Source organism: Sminthopsis crassicaudata, chromosome 6 (assembly GCF_048593235.1).
Source record: "Sminthopsis crassicaudata isolate SCR6 chromosome 6, ASM4859323v1, whole genome shotgun sequence".
NCBI classification, from domain to species: domain Eukaryota; kingdom Metazoa; phylum Chordata; class Mammalia; order Dasyuromorphia; family Dasyuridae; genus Sminthopsis; species Sminthopsis crassicaudata.
In genome coordinates, this window is record NC_133622.1 from 247,410,869 (window position 1) to 247,430,756 (window position 19,888).

General features: G+C 46.0%; 1 protein-coding gene across 3 annotated transcripts in view; it reads left to right on the plus strand.

The window, feature by feature from the left end:
- Positions 1–242: 242 nt before the first annotated feature.
- Positions 243–19,888, plus strand: part of CD6 (CD6 molecule) — a 44,836-nt gene continuing 25,190 nt past the window's right edge. For 2 of the 3 annotated variants that reach the window (XM_074272886.1, XM_074272888.1), the window contains exon 1: positions 243–633. In XM_074272886.1, the coding sequence (XP_074128987.1) occupies positions 564–633 (70 nt within the window). In that variant the 5' untranslated portion in view covers positions 243–563. The remainder of the gene's footprint in view (positions 634–19,888) is intronic. The other variant, XM_074272887.1, reaches the window with a different exon arrangement.

Genomic DNA, 19,888 nt, shown 5'->3' on the forward strand with positions numbered 1-19,888 from the left:
GGGATGGAGGATGGACTAGAGAAGGGAGAAGTCAGGAACTGGAACGGGGTGCCCATGGGAGCAGAGAGGTGGGGCCCTCCTTTTTCAGAAGGGGAAACTGAGTCAGTAGGAGGGAAGTGACTCGGGAATGGTACATTTAGCCCTATTGGTGCTTAATACAGTGTGTGGCCCATAGAAGCATTAACCAAGTACCTGCAGACCATTGACAGGTAGGGGCAGGGGCTTCTCCCTCTGTGCCCCCCCTTTCCTTTCCCCGTCTCTCTCCCCACCTTCTCCTCCGGGCCTCCGCCTCTCGGGGAGCTCGAGTCACCTGGGGTTGTGGGGCAGCTGCGCATGCTGGCGGGGGTTCCCGTACATCACCGACCCAGCTTCCTGGAGACCAAAACCACACGTCAGAGAGTGAGCGGCACGAGAAAGAGACTGAGGCAGGAGGGGAGAGCCCAGAGAGAAAAAGAGGAAGAGAGGGGCCGGGAGCGGGAGGCAGAGGAAGGAGGGAGCCCGGGGAGGGGAAGGAAAGAGCTCGTTCTTCTTCAGAATGGTTCTTCGCCTTTCCGGCGGCGGGGATGACTGAACGGGGACCAGACATGCCGCTTCTCGTCGCCGTCCTCGGGTGCCTGCTGGCCTCCGTCTCAGGTACCGACTCTCGGGGCTTTCCCTTCCCTTTGCGCCCGGCGCCTCTGGGTCCTCTCCCTCTCCAGAGCTGGGCGGGCCCTTGCTCTCAGGGCACAAGAGCAGGGGGGGGTCTGTTTGCCCACTCGCCAACGTGTCCGGCGTCCACCTTAGCGAGCCACCGTGCTCTGTCTGCTTGTCTGGGGGACCAGGCCGGAGGGAGGCTTCCAGGCTCCTCTGTGGCCCCTTCTGTACTTTTCCTGGAAGGGACACATTCTGCGCCAGGGGAAGGAAGGGGGGCGAAATTTCCTTAGCAGAGTCCTAACGGGAGCTGAGCTGATGGGGGGGGGGGTCCAAGCTCAGTCGTGGGCGGCAGATTCCTTGTCCCACTGCTGCACCAGGGTCCGGCCTGCTCACGGACCCCTCCCGTGTAAGTCTGAGGCCCAAGAGGGCCTTGCTCAGGAGAGGAGACAGAAAAAAGCGACTTTCTCTGACCCTGGCCTTCAGGACGGATTCTAGCAACCCAGAAGGGACCGATAATCCATTCTGATGGTCTGGGGAAAAAAAAATATCCCTTTGCCTTCTCCGGGACGGCGGCCATCGCTTGCTCTGTTTTCTTGGGGGTCAGATCAGTCGTCCTAATAAAGAATCCAGACAAGATGAGGTTTCCAGGATGGGATCCGACCCATCCCGAGCAGGGAGACAGGGCACCTGCCCTGTTGTCCCTGAGACCTTTTAATCCCTTCCCCTGACCTGCCCATTCTCCACTGGAGGGTATTGAGAAGGAGGCAATGAAAAACGCCTGAAAGACGGGAGAGAGAAAGGAAATTACAGGGGGCCAAGAGCATCCATCGCCCGGCCCGTGCGGGGAGGGCTGCAGGAGCGGTGTGGCTCAGAACGGGGAGGGCGCCTAAAAGAGCAGTAACAAGAACAGCCATCGTAAAAATGAAGGTTTACAAAATTCTTTGCGCCTCATTTGAGAATATTTATATTATCTTTTTTAAACATTTGATCTTTTTATCTTTATTCTCCATATATATAGTGATATAGGTGCTGTTGTTTTCTATGTTAAATAAAAGCTTCTCGAGGGCGGGGACTTTTACTTTTGTCTTTGCATCCCTGGCCCACAGTAGGTGATTAATAAATACTTGGTGATTGATTGACTGATGGATTGAACTTAGTGGTCATCTCTAGGATAAAAGACTCCACCTTTTTTCATGTGGGAGGATCCCTTTTTAATTTCACAAACCATCACGAGCCCCCATTACTAGGCGTACTTTTAGTGTCTGCCGATAGAGAAAATAGGAAAGGGGAAGCGTCCATCTGATTATGGATAGGCTGCAGACTATGGCTAGCCATGGGTGGACCACTGAAAGGGGCCCTGATCCACGCTAAATCTAATTTTCAGGGACTGTTAATGAGGTTCGGGAGAGCTTGAGCTCACAGGGCCTAAATCGAAAGGATGGGAGCTAAATTCTCTGCCTGTACGAGCCCGGGTTCTCTTTGCTGCTTCTTGCCAGAGGGATGATGGAGGGCCTAAGGGAGAGACAGCATGGCACCGGGGACTCAGGCTTGAGTCGGGCTCCCAGTGCCGCCACTTTTTGGGGTGTGACCTTAGGCGAACTCATCCATTTCTGAGCCCCAATTTCTTCCTCTATAAAATGGAGTCTGACTTGTTTTTCAGAAGGTGAGGGGACTTGCCCTGCCTGAGCCCCGGGATCCCAGGCCACCACGGGGCACATTTTCTCAGAGCCAGGAGCCAGCAGGAAAAGCTCGGGCTCTCGCTCCGCTGCCTGGCCCCTCTGTTAGCTGCTTTCCCCACAATACAGCACAAATGTCTCGGAGACGCCCGGAGACGGTCCCATGGGCCCCTGCTTTCCGCCGTAGTCTGACCCTGCTAATGGATGTGGTGACCCCTGAGGGCAGCGGGAAGGTTTTTCCCTTTGCAGGGACGGGCCTTCGCAGCAGGATGTTGCCATTCGAGGCAGAGGGGTTGGTTTTTGCCGAATATGTGCCTTCCCTTTGGCTGAGTAGGGATGGAGGACTCTGGGAGAGGAGCCAGTTGTGTGTGAGTGTGTGCATCCTGGGCTTAGAGCACTCTCCCGCTTCCCCCAAGTGTCCTGGGATCTCCCCCTCCATTCAAGCTTCTGCCCTTGTCCCAGGAAACCTTTTGATCCTTCCCCTCCTCCTGTTGCTCCGTCCCCTCTGGACTGAAATGACTTTCTATTTCCACGATATTTAGTTTGTATTTATTTATTATCTGTTTATATGCTGCTTCCCCATCCCCTACCTGTCCAGTGGACTAGAAACCCTGATTCTTCTGCGTCTGTTTTTGTGCTCCCAGAGCCTAGCACATAGTAGGTATTCAGTAAAAGCTTACCAAACGGAGTTGGGAAGTACCAGTTTCAACCCTCTCCTCGGCTCCCCAACCTCGGTCTTAGCTATCCTTCGAGAGCCAATTCCTCCCCAGCTTTTCAGTCAGCAAGCCTTGGCCCCCAGGAGACATTTCTCTTTCCCACCTGACCTTATATAGTCTTCATTTTGAATGTGGATTTTCTTACCCCTGAGGATGGAGCTTTTTTATGCGCCTCAGGATCTCGGGTACCACCCATCTCCTATCCTTGTTTAATAGACACTCAAAATGAGCCGATTGAATTGTAATTTTCACATGGGGGTGAGGGGAGAGGGGACCACAATTGAGTGATGAGGAAACTGAGGCACCCTTTGGGGGAAAGGGGGGATCCCTTAGAGTGGGCTCTAGGACCCCCTAGCACTAACTTGGCTGCTTAGCTATTGACATGCCATGAGCTAAATCAGTGAGGTTTCCCCCAGATTTTCTAAGTCCCCTGATTGAATGCTGAGCCCAGAAAGCTGGGAGGCCTTAGCCTGGTGGACTAAGGGGTCATTCCCCCTACCGAGCCTGTCTCCTTACTGGCAAAATCAGAGAGGAGGTGAGAATATTTGTCCTCGCTGCCTTATAAGGAAGTCATAAGGAGAGTGTTTTGTAAGCCTCAAACTAACACAGAAAGGGATGCTGTTACCATTGTGGTACCTCAGTTTCCCTGACAACTGGGGAGAAAATGTAGCTTCTTCCAGGCCAGAGCCGAGCTAGGGCTAATGCTGGCAGGCGTTGGACCAAAGGAGGACGACGGAGGACTCCCCAGATGTTACTATAATATATACATATATAACATATATAATTATAGCTATATATCACTATAATACTAAAAATACCATCATAGCAAAGAAACCTTAAGTGACGAATGGCAAAAATAATCACTAATGGGGCAGCTAGATGGATAGAGTACGGTCTCTGAAGTCAGAGGACTTGAGTTCAAACCTTAAGTACTTACTATTTCCTAGACTGGAAAGTCACCCCGGCAAGCCACTTAACCCAATTAATTATCTCGGCAAAAATAATCATCATCATCATTAATGAGGACGGTGATTGGGGAATTTTTTATGTCGTTCGTCTGATTTTATTAATTGAATGTGAGTTACACAACACAGATTTTTATGTTTAATTTCTATTCTGTTTAGCGACGGGTAATTGTTGGCTTAGGAAGGTGTTGATTTTGTGACACAGTGTTTCCTTTAGAGTCCTTCCAAGCTGCTCCTGTGGAGGATTACCATCCTTTCCCCAATCTTACACGTGAAGACACTGAGACTCAGAATGTTTAGAGGTGAGCCTGAGCTCACCTGGCTAGTTTAGGGTGGAGGCTTTGGCCCATTGTGTGCCGCCGGCCCCAGTGAGGTTTCCCCCAGATTTGCTGAGTCCCCTGATTGAAAGCTGAACCCAAGAAAGCTGGGAGGCCTTAGCCTGGTGGTCTAAAGGGTCTTCCTGCATCTAGTGGGTATGTGAGGTGATGGGGAGAGAGCAGCAGGGACTTCATCACCTCTGAAACCAGAGGACCAGACACCCCCAGATCTTGAGGGGCCCCAGGACCTTATGTGAACTTATACTTAGAGCTAGATTTAATTGTGGAGAGGGAGGGAAGGAAAGAGAATCCATCTCCATATTTGACACAAGGACAGACATCAAGAAATATCCAATTAACGGAATTAAAGTCATTTTATTCCCATTCCATGGGATTCTGGGCTTTCCATGACGATACAAATATTACAAGGCAAATGGACAATGTCAGAAATTACATTTTCTAGCAAGAGCTCCCTAAGTAAGAGTCCATGAAGTGGCTGGCTAGAGAGGGCGGATTCTCAATTCTGAGAATCTTATCCCTCCTTCCCCAGAGCAAGATGAGAGAATTGCAGGAAATGGGTCCTTTTAGCCTAACTTTGGAGTGGTGTTTCTTTTCCTCCCGTACTTTTCACTGACTGGAGTAAGGATGGGCAGCTAGATGTGGCATCTAGGCTGAGGTTCTGGAGTATAGAACGTCCAAGACGGAGCAGACCTCAGTGTAGAGAATACCGAATATTGATTTCATTTGTTCAATGGCAGGTGCAAGTTCATTTTCTTTCTCTCCTACTTCTCTGCATTGAAAGAAAAAGGAAAGAAAAACCCTTGTAAATTTAAACCGTTTCCTACATTAGTCACGGCCAGAAACGTATGTCTCATTCGGCATCCTGAGTGCATCCACCCTTCTGTTTCGTAATTGATCCAATACAGAATGTTAGAACTGGAGGGGACCTTGGAACGTGGAATGTCAAATCTTAGAACAGGGAGAGACCCTAGAATTAGACCAGAGAAAGACTAGAACAGAGAATGTCGGAGCTGGAGAACCTGGAGAGTGTCGGGGCTGGGAAGGACCTTAGAAAATGGCGGCCAGTGCCTTCATTTTGCTTTGGGAAACAGAAGCCTGAGATGAGGGTGCCTCCCTCAGAATCAGCCCAGCACGTTCATCGTGGCCGGAGGAAGCCTGGGCTCTTTCCCCCATCAGTCAGGCTGTACGGGGCTGGCTCTGGGATGGGACAGGTTTGTCTGGACCTTTTCTTCCCAAGAGAGCAATCCTCTGAGAAACGAGCGGCCATTCCATCCCACTCATCCCACGGGCAGTGACTGTCCCGCCCCTCCACTATGTCTCATCGCCTCCTTTGGAGCTGGCTCCCATGAGCCATCACCAGTCAGGCTGGTACCCACGACAACTGGCTGGCTGTCCCCCAGACCTGGATGCATTTTAACTTGAGGCCCCAAGAAAGCCCCCAAAGAGAGGCCAGGGCCGAGGACTGAGGGGGTGGAGAGACCACCCTCAGGGCTGATGAAGAGGGCAGAATTAGCTGAAGGAGAAAAAAGAGGAGGAGAAATTTTATCTCTCTATATATATTTTTAAGTAGCCAAATTTCCCAACCTCCATTTTGGAGGCTCCTATTACCTCCTCTTCCTTTGTTTGAAAATGGAAGGCACCAACGCTGTTGTCTGCACATTTTGTAGAAAGGTTTGGGTTTATGGAGAGAAAGCTCTGGGAATATCAATAAGGAAAATCTGGAATAAATCAGAATAATATTTAATCATCACTTAGAAATGGATCTTTACTTTTGTAAATGGGCGTTTTGGAGATGGGCGTTCTCTAAGGTCCTCCTCCAGTTCTAAATCCACAATCCTACAAAGCTTGTTCTTCCCATTACACAGATAAGGAAACTGAGGCACAAACATGCTTAGCAAGATGTTGGGTGTTAGCACAAGGAGCAAAGGACAGAGGAGAACTCCTGGACTGTGAGTTTCCAGTTGCCCCACTTGGCTTGGCCGCGAAGCTAAGCTGAGCCCTCTCCGAGGACAGCCATTGGGGTAGACTGCCAGAGGAAGGGGAGACAAACTGGGTCACTCTTGATTTGAGTGGGTGGCTCGGCTCACAGGATAGTGTGGGAGTTGGGGAAAATGCCCAGGATAATACTCAGGCAATGTGGGCAATTTAGTCGGGACTGTGGTGAGAGGCCCTGTGAGCAATTATTCTTTTTTTAAAAAAAGTGTTAATTTTTTTTCAATTGTCAAGTCTTCATTTTTTTAGGTAATAGACTTTTCACAGGTATTTAAGGATTTCTTTGAAGTTCTCAAAGGAAAGAAATTGTAAATCCTTCTATCTTGGGGGAAGAGAGTTAAATAATTGAATTAAATCCAGTTCAGCAAAAAATGAATTAAGCTCTGCTAGCAAAGGCAGAATTTGGAGCTGAAAAGATTTGGATTCGAGTCATATTCTGGCTGGTTACAGAACAGACTTCACTTCCCAGGGCCCTAGGGATCTCTCCAAAACTAGATTAGAGAAGAAGTGTCCACATGCATCAGTGGAGAGAGCTTCCAGCCTCCTAGGATATTTAAAGGAGGTATCATCCTTGACAGAGGGAAGCAGAAGCTGGGGATTGCTTAAGATCAGGAGTTCTGAGCGGGGGGGTGGATGGTGCTCACTGCATTTCCTTACTACCCAGCACCAAGATGGTGAGGCTCCAGGAGCAGACGGCCACCAGGCTGCCAGAGGGGACATGAGGAAGAAGGGGAGCTGGTTAAACTCTGTAGCAATCAGCATTGAGGTCAGGCCCATGAATGACCACTAGACTTTCAATCCAAGTAAGATGGGGAAAGAGAAGGGAGGAAGGAAGAGAGTGAAAAGAAAAAGGAAGAGAGAGAAAGAGAAAGAGGAAGGAAAAAGAAGGATGGAGGGAGAAAGGAAGGAAGAGAAAAGGAAAGAAAGAAAAAAGAAAGAAACAAAGAAACAAACAAACAAACAAACAATCAAAGAAGAAAGGAAGGAAGGAAGGAAGGAAGGAAGGAAGGAAGGAAGGAAGGAAGGAAGGAAGGAAGAAAGAAAGAAAGAAAGAAAGAAAGAAAGAAAGAAAGAAACAAACAAACAAACAAACAAACAAACAATCAAAGAAGAAAGGAAGGAAGGAAGGAAGGAAGGAAGGAAGGAAGGAAGGAAGGAAGGAAGGAAGGAAGGAAGGAAGGAAGGAAGGAAGGAAGGAAGGAAGGAAGGAAGGAAGGAAGGAAGAAAAGAATTTCCATAGTGAATGTCCTCTACCCTTGGTCTGAGCCCTAGATTTTACAGCACCTTATCCTCAGTACTGGGCGTCAGATACATAAGATACTGTTGCATTATGGATCTTATCATCAAGTCTGTAAAATAACCACAAATAATTCGTACAGGCTAAAATTCTACTTCCCTACTGAACTCCCCTTCAAAAAGATCGTTTCTGGATGGAGGTTTCAAGGAAGCCTTGGGCTTGGAAGCAGTAAGTAGAGATGGGTCTGGGTGGGGAGCAGAGAGCAGCCCATCCCAGACCTCAAGAATGGGGCACAAAAGGGCTGGATGATGAGAGAAGGCCTAGGACATCCCCGAGGATCAGTGAGTTGGCTGGGATCGTGACCATTGGACTTCTCAGGAAGATCTCAGTGTCAATCGTTTTTAGACATTTAACTAGCTATGTGACTCTGGACTTAGTCTCTCTCTGCCTCAGTTTCCTCAATTGTAAAATGAATAATAACAGCACCCACCTCACAGGGTTGTTTTGAGGATCCAAAGATATTTGTGAAGTGTTTGTCACAGTACCTGACGTATAGTAGGTACTTGAAAAATGCTTGTTCCTTTCAGCTTCCCTTACAAGGAAAGAAATTGAGACCCAGAGAGAGGTGAGGCTACATGAGAGAGAAAAGAGACAAAAGAGAGAGAGACAGACAGAGATGGGGGGGGAAGGAGGGAGGAAGAAGAGAGAATGAGAGAGACAGAAACAGAGGGGGGAAGGGAGAGAGAAGGATGTAGGGAAGGAGGAAGAGAGCAGAGAGACAGAGAGAGAAGAAGGGAGGGAGGAAAAAGAGAGAGTGGGAGAGACAGAAACAGAGGGGGGAAGGGAGAGAGAAGGATGTAGGGAAGGAGGAAGAGAGCAGAGAGACAGAGAGACAGAGAGACAGAGACAGAGAGAGAGAAGAGAGCTATTTGGCAGAGCCAGGCTCCTGACTTTTACCCAGTGCCTCTGCTCCCCAAAGTCAGACTCATTGGTCCATTGCTCATGGGAACAGCCCATGATCTGCAGCCAGGCTCCTCATAACCATTCAATGTTCCTTTACATGTGTGCGAGACACTGCTTCTGACTCAGTCCCCGGCGTGCTCACGCCCGCCTCCCTGGGATCTTCGAGGAGGGGGCGTGCAGCCCGTCAGCTGCTTCAGCGCCCTGTCTCTCCATCTGCTTCGGGAGCCCTGCCAGTTGCTTCCTTGTCTGAGCAGCTTTCTAATCTTCTCTCTTATTTTAGCCTTCTGGACTACAAGGTGGGGCTAGGCTGGGCCCAGGAGATCTTGCTTTGAATCCATCTGGGCAGATCTGCACAGGTCACTTAAGTTCTCATGGCCTCAGTTTCCCCATTTTAAACATACTCGCCCTACCCATCTCACGGGGTGGCTGTGTGAAAAGTGCTCTGTAAAAGGGGTTTAAGATGAGTTATTATTATTATTATTATTATTAGATTGTCAGCTCGTCAGGATAGAGGCTACAAAAATAAGACATTTAAACTTCACATCTCTCTTAGTGCCCAGGAGAGTTCTCCGCACACAGGAAACACTTCATAAAGTTATTTCAATGGAAATTAATTGATTTCTCTGCGAGTTTCAGTTTTCTCATCTATAAAATCAAGAAGTTCAACTAAATTGGGATCTATGTTTGTTTAACACTTTGCTCATTGTCCAACTTGCGTGTTTTTGGAGTATATGTAGAAGTACGTGTATAAAAACGTAGTTGTGTAGTACATGTAGTATTACATATATAAACACATCGTTTTGTCACACGTGTGGCACTACATGTATAAGACACACATAGTTTGTAGTATGTGTAGAACATACACAAAACATAGTTTGTAGTACATGTAGTATCACATATATAAACATGCGGTCTTGTCATACATGTAGTACATGTATAAGACATGTTGTTTTGTAATATGTGTAGAAATACATGTATAAAACAGTTTTGTGGTATGTGTAGAAGTACGTGTATAAAACACGTAGTTTTGTCATGCATGTAGTATATGTTTTGTAGTACAGGTCTACGTATTTAAAAACATAATTCTGAGAAGGGCTTTCAGAATGCTGAAGGGCTCCAGGGCTCAAAAAAGGTGAAGAATCTTAGACTGGAGTATTCCATGGCTTCCTTCATGCTTCAGTTAAAATCCCACCATCCTGTACAAGAAGCCATTCCCAGTGTCCTAGACATCAGTGCCTTTTCTGTGAGTCTGCCTGCAATGTACTGAACAGGGCGTTTGGGGCCTTCCTTTGTAAGCTCGCACTTAGTACAAAGCCTGATGCTAATAAATCAGGTCTCTTCCAGTTCCAAGACACTTTTACTGGTTGGAACCCAAGAGTCCAGCGTTGGGGAGAAACATGCTGATAGATTTGCCTCCTGGCTCTCCTGTAGTTCTCAGTAGATATGAGAGGTGTGGACTGCGAATTCTGAATCCCAAGTACTTGTGTTTCAGACACAGGCTGGGGCATTGGGGACACTAATTCGAAAATGAACCGGACTCTGCTTTAAGGAGCTTTTTAGGGGAAGACATGTTGGAGTAGGAGCTTCCAGATGATCTTGTCCACGCCTCTCATTTCCCAGGTAGGAGATGGAAGGCCTAAAATGGCCTGGTCACATTGGAAGAAAAGCAGGAAGAAGGGAACACTTAGAATTGGCTTGTTCTGCCAAAAGAAGGTGGGAAATAATGGCCCTACGGGCATGTTTTTAAAATATCAGTGGGATACACGCTGTCCATGAGTCAAGATTTAAGTTCAAATTCTCCCCATGACTTACTCGCTTTGTGACCGTGCACAGGAATGTGGGAGCAAGAATTCTTGTATCATCCAGCTTGCAGAGCTCTTGGTGCAGGAAACTTTACAGACGCGAAGCTCAAAATTCCCATGTTTTCTTAGCAAGGTCTGCTAAGGTACAATGTAGAATAGGGAAGAGAACGCTGACTCTGGAGTCAGAGGAACTAGATTCAAATGGTAGGACCAGCCTGAGACCTTCAATCACTTAATTACTGCACACTCTCAGCTTCCTTAGTAAAATGGCGGACTGGACATCACCCACTCCAAGCATGCTGCCAGCTTCAATCTACAGCTCTGATTCTTTTGATTTTTCTTTTTCTTTTATTATTTCATTCATTCATTCATTCATTCATTCATTCATTCATTTATTCATTTATTCATTCATTAATCTATTTATTCATTTATTTATTTATTTATCTATTTATTTATTTAATTTATTTATTTGTTGTTTTGGGGATTTCTTTGTGTTTTCACTACACAAGAAGAAATAAAACTTTTCCAGTAAGAAAAGAGAGATCACAAAGGACTTTGTAATTAGGGTTCAAAAGACTTGAGAATTTTGCGTTTGAATTTAAATTTCACAGACGTACAATATTAATGATTTATTGTAGAAAAAGAAGACATCAGAATTCAAAAACACCCATTCCATAGAAAGTAATCCGTGAATTTTTTAAAAATGTTGCTAATTGCAAGGCTTTTAAAAGTTTTTCCACTCATGAGCCCCCCCCTTTTTTTTGTTTGAGAAATTTTTACATGGCCCCGACTATATAGGTACATAAAACAGGTATACAAATCAAACATTTACTGATGATAAATCATAACTTGGCCATCTCCACCTTCAGAGACAAGACCCCAAATGGGGTCATGACCTAGAATTTAAGAAGCATCGGTTTAAGGAACAAGAAAACGTTGTTTAATTCTATCCAATAAACAAAGTAGAAGAAACGGTCCCTGCCCTCAGAGAGGTGATATTCTACTGGGGAACACAACAGAGACCAGTAATTCAATGTAGTCTTCTCTAGAAAGAGCATGCTGATACTTGGAGGAATTGGGAAGGCTTCAGGTAGGAGATGGTACCTGAGCTGGCCTTGAAGGAAAAGTAATAGGGGATGCACAAGGCAGAGAGGAGGAAGGAACGTATTCTGGGTTCCTCTTAGGCAAAGACAGCGTGAGGTGGTACGGAGCGAGTGAGTCTCTGCCGGACTGAACCGAGTGGGTGAGGGGAGTGCTGCAGACCCAAGCGAGAAAGGGCATTTTCTGTCGGACAGAGGAGTTTGCAGGTCAGCTTCAGATTCTCTTCTTCTCGCAGAAAGGCAGGAGGCAGGATGTGTGGACTGGTCTATACTGGCCTTTGTGAAGGTTCTTGGAAACTCTTCTACTTTCCGGCGTTCTCAGATGTGTTCCTCGGCTGGCTTATGGCTGGAATTCTAGATTATCTCTGGGGGAAGGGGAAGCAGGATCGTGACCCCTGGGGGCTGTTGAGAGGATCTGCTGGTTTTCATGGGCCCGCCCTGCACTGCCGCCACGTCCTGTGTGAAAGGGGTGCGACAGTTTGAACAGAATCATGAAATGATACGGCCGTGTCTCCTTCACACGTACGGCATAGAACTTTGCTTCCTCTCAGTTCCTCCTCTCTCTGGGTCTCAGTTTCCTCCGCTGTAAAACTGAATGGCCTCAGAGCCCTCCCAGCTCTACTGGTCCTATAACCTGGAATTGGATTCCACCAGAGCTTATTTGGTCTCTTTCTTCCTCTGCACTTAGTTTCCTCCTCTACAAAGTAAAATGATGGGACGAGAAGTCCCTTCAGCTCTGTAGCCGTGACTGATTGGACATAGCATAGATAACACAATCCATGGACGATGGGCTCTTTGACTCAGGGACTGTTATTCCCTTTATTCAGAGCTTAACACAGTGCCAGGTACACAGTAAGCCCTCAGTAAATGCACGTTGGCTTAACTTTGCTTGACTCACAGGAGAAATGTAAGAAATATTGTTGGCTTGCTTTGGAGTATAATAGATGCTTAATAAATGGCTAGAGATGAGAGTATAGCTGAGCACTTACTGTTTGACAAAATGGAGGAAATGTGTCTTTCCTGTACCTCGCTAAGTCCTGGCTCTTCCCAGGGGATTAACAGAGATGCCCCATGGTGTTTTTTTCCTCTTCTGCCTCCATGACATCTGGGATGTCACAATTTCTATTCTTGAACTATTTACCATAGTAGAAGGACGAGTCCCCGGCCTGGGGGCAGAGGATTCAATAGCTATGTGATGTTGGGCAAGTTCTGAGCCCCACTTTCCTCATGCATATAATGAGGATAACTAAAATTGCCCAGCTCTCTCCCACCGTCACCACCCTCTCCCATTGCAGCGAGCCTCAGATCTGGTTGACTCAGTGAATCTGAAAGCACTAAGTATAGACTTCATCGCCCAACTGGCTGTGACGCTAGCCTTGGAGCATCCTGTGGGACATATTGAGATGGGGGAAGAGGCTGGGGTCTTGGAAGTGAAGGGTCTAGTGGCAGGAAAGGGTCTCTGCTAGAGTAACAAAATGGAAACCCAAGAATTGGAGGCGGGGAGGAAGCGCAGGCCAGGCAAGGGAAGTTTCCTGGAGATGGCACCCAGGAAATTACAAGCATACTTGTTTACCCAAAGGAGGGGAAATGAAACTTCTGTTATTAGACTTGTAGAGTGGGAGAACTATGAAGTCAAGGACCCTGTTTTACTGAAACTTTCACCCTCCCCCAGGACCCGGGACAGGATCTGCTCCGTGTAGTGTACTCAGTGGCTAAGGTGTAGTTATTGAAGGATGATGATTGAATCAGTGAAGCAATGTATGAATGAATGGATGGATGGACAAATGGCTGGCTGGATGAATGGATAGATGAATAAATGGTTGGATGGACAAATGGTCGGATGGATGAATGGATAGATGAATGATGAATGGATAAATAAATGGATGGATGGACAAATGGCTGGATGGATGAATGGATAGAGGAATGGATGAATGGATAAGTGAATGGATGGATAAATGAGTGAATGGATGGATGGACAAATGGTCGGATGGATGAATGGATAGATGAATAAATGGTTGGATGGACAAATGGATGGATGGATGAATGGATAGATGAATGATGAATGGATAAATAAATGGATGGATAGACAAATGGCTGGATGGATGAATGGATAGAGGAATGGATGAATGGATAAGTGAATGGATGGATAAATGAGTGAATGGATGGATGGACAAATGGATGGATGGATGGTTAGTTGGAGAAAACATATATTTTGTGAACTTTGTCATTCTGAAAGTCACTCTAACACTGTTCATCATTCCTTAGATCACAGGTGGTTACAGAGTAGTTAAGAAGAAAAAATATGTATCCCATACCAGCTTGGGCTGTGGGATGTGCTCTAGATTTGGAGTCAGATGTTCTGGTTTGGAGGCTAGACCACTATATTCTTTTGCTTTTGTTGCCCTTGGGCAAACCAATTGAATTTGAGTTCTTTGATGGCAGACACTGAATTTTTGCCTTTCTCTGGATTTATGGCACTTGGCACAGTCCCTAAAACAATTAGCTGACAATACTTAGTACATGGTAGGTGCTAAATTAATACTTTTTGATCGAATTCTTTTCATATCCTTGTATAAATGAGATTATACATATACAATATGTAAATAACATACTATAATGTGTACCTGTGAAAAATGAATGGATACCAAAATCCTATGGGTTTTTCTATGACTCTATGTGTCTCAGAGGTTTTATTTTTCAAAACCAGGGTAGGAAGCCTGAGATGGGGATGACTGCTTCAGTAAGGGGTCAAGAAAATGACATCCCTCCTTTCGAGGGAGATTCTTGCTGTCCAATTTTTCCATCCCTGTTCAGCTCCCTAGAAGTGCCTGTCCTTCTCTGGAATTCACAAAACACCTCGAGTTGTGTGGCACAGTGAAAAGAAATAGGCTTCTGAGTACCTAAGTTCAAGACCTATTCCTTTTACTTTGCAAGCTATTTACTTTCTTTGGGCCTCAGTTTCCCCATCTGTAAAGTGACTAGTTGATCTCTGAGGTCTCTGCTGTGAGTGACATGTCAGTGGAGAGAGGAGGAGGAACTTCAAACCAAGATACTGGGACCTAGAGTGCAAGAGAGCTGGTAAAAGTCTTCCCCAAAGGAGGATAGGGCATCCTTCACAAGAGCAATAGGACAAATCTCCATGACCTTGAGCCTCCAACGCAACTTCTCTTTATAGATTTAGAGCTGGAAGAGACTCAGTAGTTATTTAGTTCTCTAACTCCTTATCTTGAGGAATAAAGAGGCCAGGAAGGATGTACCTTGTCCTCCTGACCATGAGTGGAAGAGCTGGGTTTTTGACCTCCGGTCCTCAGCCTCCACATCCTGCTCTTTTTCCACGGGCCCACGCCAGCCAAGATCTCTGGACACACTAAATCTTCCTTTGTTTTTCTCCTGGAGAAAAATAAAATAAGACTTGGCTTGATCAGATATCCAGTGGAGAGATGCCTGCCTGACTTTCTGGATGCAGCTTCTCTCTCTCTCTCTCTCTCTCTCTCTCTCTCTCTCTCTCTCTCTCTCTCTCTCTCTCTCTCTCTCTGTCTCTCTCTCTGTCTCTCTCTGTCTCTGTCTCTCTCTCTCTGTCTCTCTCTCAATCTCTCTTTCTCTCTCTCTCTCTCTGTCTCTCTCTCTCTCTCTCTCTCTGTCTCTCTCTCTCTGTCTCTCTCTCTCTCTCTCTCTCTCTCTCTGTCTCTCTCTCTGTCTCTCTCTCTCTCTGTCTCTCTCTCTCTCTGTCTCTGTCTCTCTCTCTCTCTGTCTCTCTCTGTCTCTGTCTCTCTCTCTCTCTGTCTCTCTCTCTGTCTCTCTCTCTCTCTCTCTCTCTCTGTCTCTCTCTCAATCTCTCTTTCTCTCTCTCTCTCTGTCTCTCTGTCTCTCTCTCTCTCTCTCTGTCTCTCTCTCTCTCTCTGTCTCTCTCTCTGTCTCTCTCTCTCTCTCTCTGTCTCTCTCTGTCTCTCTCTCTCTGTCTCTGTCTCTCTCTGTCTCTGTCTCTCTCTCTCTGTCTCTCTCTGTCTCTGTCTCTCTCTCTCTCTGTCTCTCTCTCTCTCTGTCTCTCTCTGTCTCTCTCTGTCTCTCTCTCAATCTCTCTCTCTCTCTCTCTGTCTCTCTCTCTCTCTGTCTCTCTCTCTCTCTCTCTCTCTCTCTCTCTCTCTCTCTCTCTCTCTCTCTCTCTCTCTCTCTCTCTCTCTCTCTCTCTCTCTCTCTATCAATGGTCCACAAGCTGAGGGAGCAAGGGTTGACCTCATGGCTTGTGTCTGGGACATAGGTAACAGGAGAGAACAAGATATGATGAGGGACACGAGGAACTCCAAAATGGCGCAATTAGACCAGAGACTGGGTGTTCTTCAGAGAAAGCTACTGAAGAACACGTCGAGAGCGGGACATATGTCAGAGCGGGCAAAGACCTTCAGGACGCAGAACATCAAAACCAGAAGGGACTTTAAAATCCAAAGCCTTCATTTTATAGAAAAGGAAACTGAGTCTCCAAAGGGAGCATTGGTCAAGCTGACTCCCCTGCCTATTACTAAGGCTGATCCCCTCTCTCTTACTGTCTCACCTGCACCTCAGTTTACTCATCTATAAAATAAACAGGTTGGATGGACTAGCTTAGATATTATGATCTTAAAACCCAAGTATTCTTCTCAAATATTTAACTGGGCTGCCCTTGGGCCCCAAGAAACTCCCTGTCATGATCCTATGAATACAAAGAATAATCATCCTATGAATTAGTCCCCATTCCCACCGGAAAAGATGACTAGAAGTGATGAATCATGGGGAGAAGCAAGGAGCAGCAAATGATCAGAAAAAGCTGACTCTTCCCAGAGCATATGGAGAGAACCCTGAGCTTGGAGTCAGGAAGATCCCAGTTCAACCAGTCTCAGACTCTCCCTAGTTGTATAACCTAGACAAGTCGCTCCGTCTCTGTCTGCCTCAGTTTCTTCATCATTACAGCCCCTGGCACCCAGAATTGTTGTGAGGATCATTGAGGTAACATATAAAGTGCTTAGAGCTCTGTGTCAGTGTTGGAACATATATGTGTGTGTGTGTATAAATATGGATATGTATACATATACAATATAGAAATAACACTATAATGTGTACATAATATAATATGCAGTATATAGAACACAATAATATAATATCTAAATGGCCAGTCTTCAAGTGTTCCTCCTCCAGGTAAAGCATCACTTATTCCTGCCAGACTATCACAGGACTTTGCCAAGTGTGGAGGGCATCTCAACCCTGAGGGAAGGCAATGGATGAACATGACGCTGGGGAGGGGGAGGGGGAGCTTGGCCCGCACAGGGGGCTGCTCAAATTGACTCAGAGGGTGTGGGTGGGGAGCAAGTTGTTAGAGCGTGGAGAGGAGATGTGCCCCAGTGAGCACTGAGCACAGGGCAGGAGTCACGCTCCCAGGTAGGGGCACCTTGTGGGTATGGGTGTGGCCAGGCTAGGGAGATCATGGAGGGAGCTCAGGGAATTCAGCTGGTGCCTTTCTTTCTTCTTCACCTGAACTACCTGAAACCTTGGATCCAGGGAGGAGGGAGTCGGTGCTTATAGGGAACTTGCAGAGCATCTTATTTCTGGTATCAGGCCACCTCCACCAGAAGTGTTGGCACCCCAGGGGGATTTCCGATTTAGGACTTATGGGAACCACTGCCTAAGGGCAACTGGAGGGCCTGGGCCCCATCTCAGCCTGTCACCCCCACCCACCACCCAGGCACGAGCCAGGATGTTTTTGTGTGTGGGTGGACCTAGGAGGGGCAGAATTACAAAATGGTGCCTGGCCATGCGGGTCAGCTTCCTGCCCGGCGTTGGGGCGATTTCCAGTACGCTCCTCTCGGGAATTTTATCCTGGAGTTTCACAAGATCCAGCCTCAGTTCCTAGAAGATGGAGATGTCTTTGAAAGGGTGAGGGGGGAATGGGGTTAGGAAGTCAAGAAGTAGAGGAGAAGGGAGAGAGAAAAAGAGGGAAGGAGAGATGGAGAGACGGACAGATAGACAAGGAAACAGACCCAGAGAGGGAGAAAAGGAAAGAAGACAGAGACAAAGTTAGAGACAGAGATGGAGAGACAGACAGAAGGAACGACAAAGAGACAGAGCCCACATATGGATGCCCCATAGTCTCAGCCAGTTTGAGCTGGAAGGGACCTTAGAAGACTTACCTCAGGGCTCAGTTGCTCTCACTTGACAGATGAAAAAAGGCACACAGAATTTATGCCAGAAGAGCAGCTGAGACCAGTGTCCATTTTACAGATGGAGAAATAGAGGCTCAACAAGGCTGGAGTAGCCCCTGGCAGTGAGTGACGGAGCAGGAATCAAAGGCGGCTCCGACTCTGAACCTTGTCATCTTCCCAAGGCCCCACTACCCCTTAAATGACCATTGCCATTGTTCACATTTATTGTCAAGTTTTATTTTTGTTATGAAATAGAGCTACAAATTAAGAGATACAAACATTTCATTACACAAAAGGCAGAACACGATTGTGTATGCACTTGTTACATACTGCATGAATTTTAACTTTAACAAAAATAGTAACAAAATTGCTCTGTTTCTATACATCCCTTTCTGACATGATTTTTGTTTTCTTCTTCATATTGTTTTTTATTTTCTTTGTCTTCCTTCCCTGCCTCTTTTCCTTCCTTCTTTTCTTTTCTTTTCTTCCTTCCTTCTTTCTTTTTTTCTTTCACTTCCTTCCTTCTTCCCTCCCTCCTCCTTCCTTTCTTCCTTCCTTTTCTTTTCTTTCTTCCTTTCTTCCTCCCTGTCTCCCTCCCTCCCTCCTTCCTTTCTTCCTTCCTTTTCTTTTCTTTCTTCCTTTCTTCCTCCCTGTCTCCCTCCCTTCCTCCTTTCTTTCTTTCTTTCTTTCTTTCTTTCTTTCTTTCTTTCTTTCTTTCTTTCTTTCTTTCTTTCTTTCTTTCTTTCTTTCTTTCTTTCTTTCTTTCTTTCTTTCTTTCTTTCTTTCTTTCTTTCTTTCTTTCTTTCTTTCTTTCCTTTCTTCCTTTTATCTTTTTTCTTTCTTTCTCCCTCCCTCCTTTCCTTCCTTCCTTCCCTTTTTCTTCTCTCTTAACATTCATTAATTTGATCCCTTCTTATGAAAAAATAATTATAAGCAAGTAAAACAAATCAACACATTGGTCATGCCCAGAAATAGAATATCTCATGCTTTACCTGCCAAGAAGCAGGAGATATGATTCAGCATTGGTCCTCTCGCTCTCCTTCTCTCTCGTCAGATTTTTCTTTTTCTTTTTCTTTTTTTTTTTTAATTCTGAACTTAAAAAAACACAAAATAACATATTTAAAATAACATTTAAATATACATAGCAGAACACAGAGGGTTGTATGGGGGCCTCGGATCTCCATTTTGTAACGCTTGCTTTTTCAAGAAGGTCTATTTTAAATTTAATGTGTGGATTTCATAAATGTCCTGCGTGTTTATTCTTTTTTTTTTTTTCTTCTGAATTTCCTTCTGTTCTCTTCTCTGCCTTAAAAAATATTTCAGGAACCTCCATTGTCCCCTTAGTCATCTGAGAGTATAATAATATTTCATTTCATTTGCTAACTTTTCTTCGATTTTCCTTTAAAAAGCCACGTTACTTTTGTGGAGGGGGGGGTGAGTTGGAGGGTGGGGGAGAAGCTCACTGTGCACACTTTCCCCCTGAATATATGCCCTTGGCTCCAAGGGGGCCCATGACCACACTGTCTGGCTGCCAGAAATACCATCTGGGAATTAAAGGCAGTCCCCCACCCCCACCCCAGTCCAGTCCCTCACCCCAGTCCAGTCCGGCTCCCTCCTGGGCCTCCGGCTGAGACTCATCACCTCTCTGGAATGGGAGCCTGCTGTTCTCATCAGCAACATTCCTGGAACTTCTCGGAATAACATCTTGGGCCATATCATGTTCAAGCCAGCCGAGTCGGGGCCCTCAGCTCAGCTCCTTAAGCATTTAAATCAAAGCTTATTTTTTAAAATTATTTTATTTTTATTATTTATTTTAAAATATTTTATTATTATATTTAAATCATAGCTTGCTTTTCTAGCCATTGAATTCTCTTTTGTCTCCCTCCCGTCCTCTTCCCACAGTTAATCCTCACAATAAAGGGATTTTTAACTAAAATATAATGAGCAAATGATCAACTGACTCATCAGGAAAAAAATCTAACTATATTCAGTTAAGAAGCGTCTCTCATATCTTGTTTGGGGGCCAAGCTTTCAACAAGCAATTATTAAGTGCCTACTGTGTTCCAGGCTCTGGGGGTTGGAAAGGCAAAAGTGAAAACAGTCACTGGGCTCCCTTAGGGAGATAAAAAACTATGAGTGTGTGCACACAGTAACAGCTCCGGAGTCAGGAGCCCCAGCAGGCAGAAAGCTCAAGAAAGGCCCCCGACCTAGGGGTTCTAGGAGGCCCTGGTGAGGAGATGGAGCATCCAGGAGTAGAGACAGCAAAGGGGGGACCCAGAATGTTTTATCCAGAGGC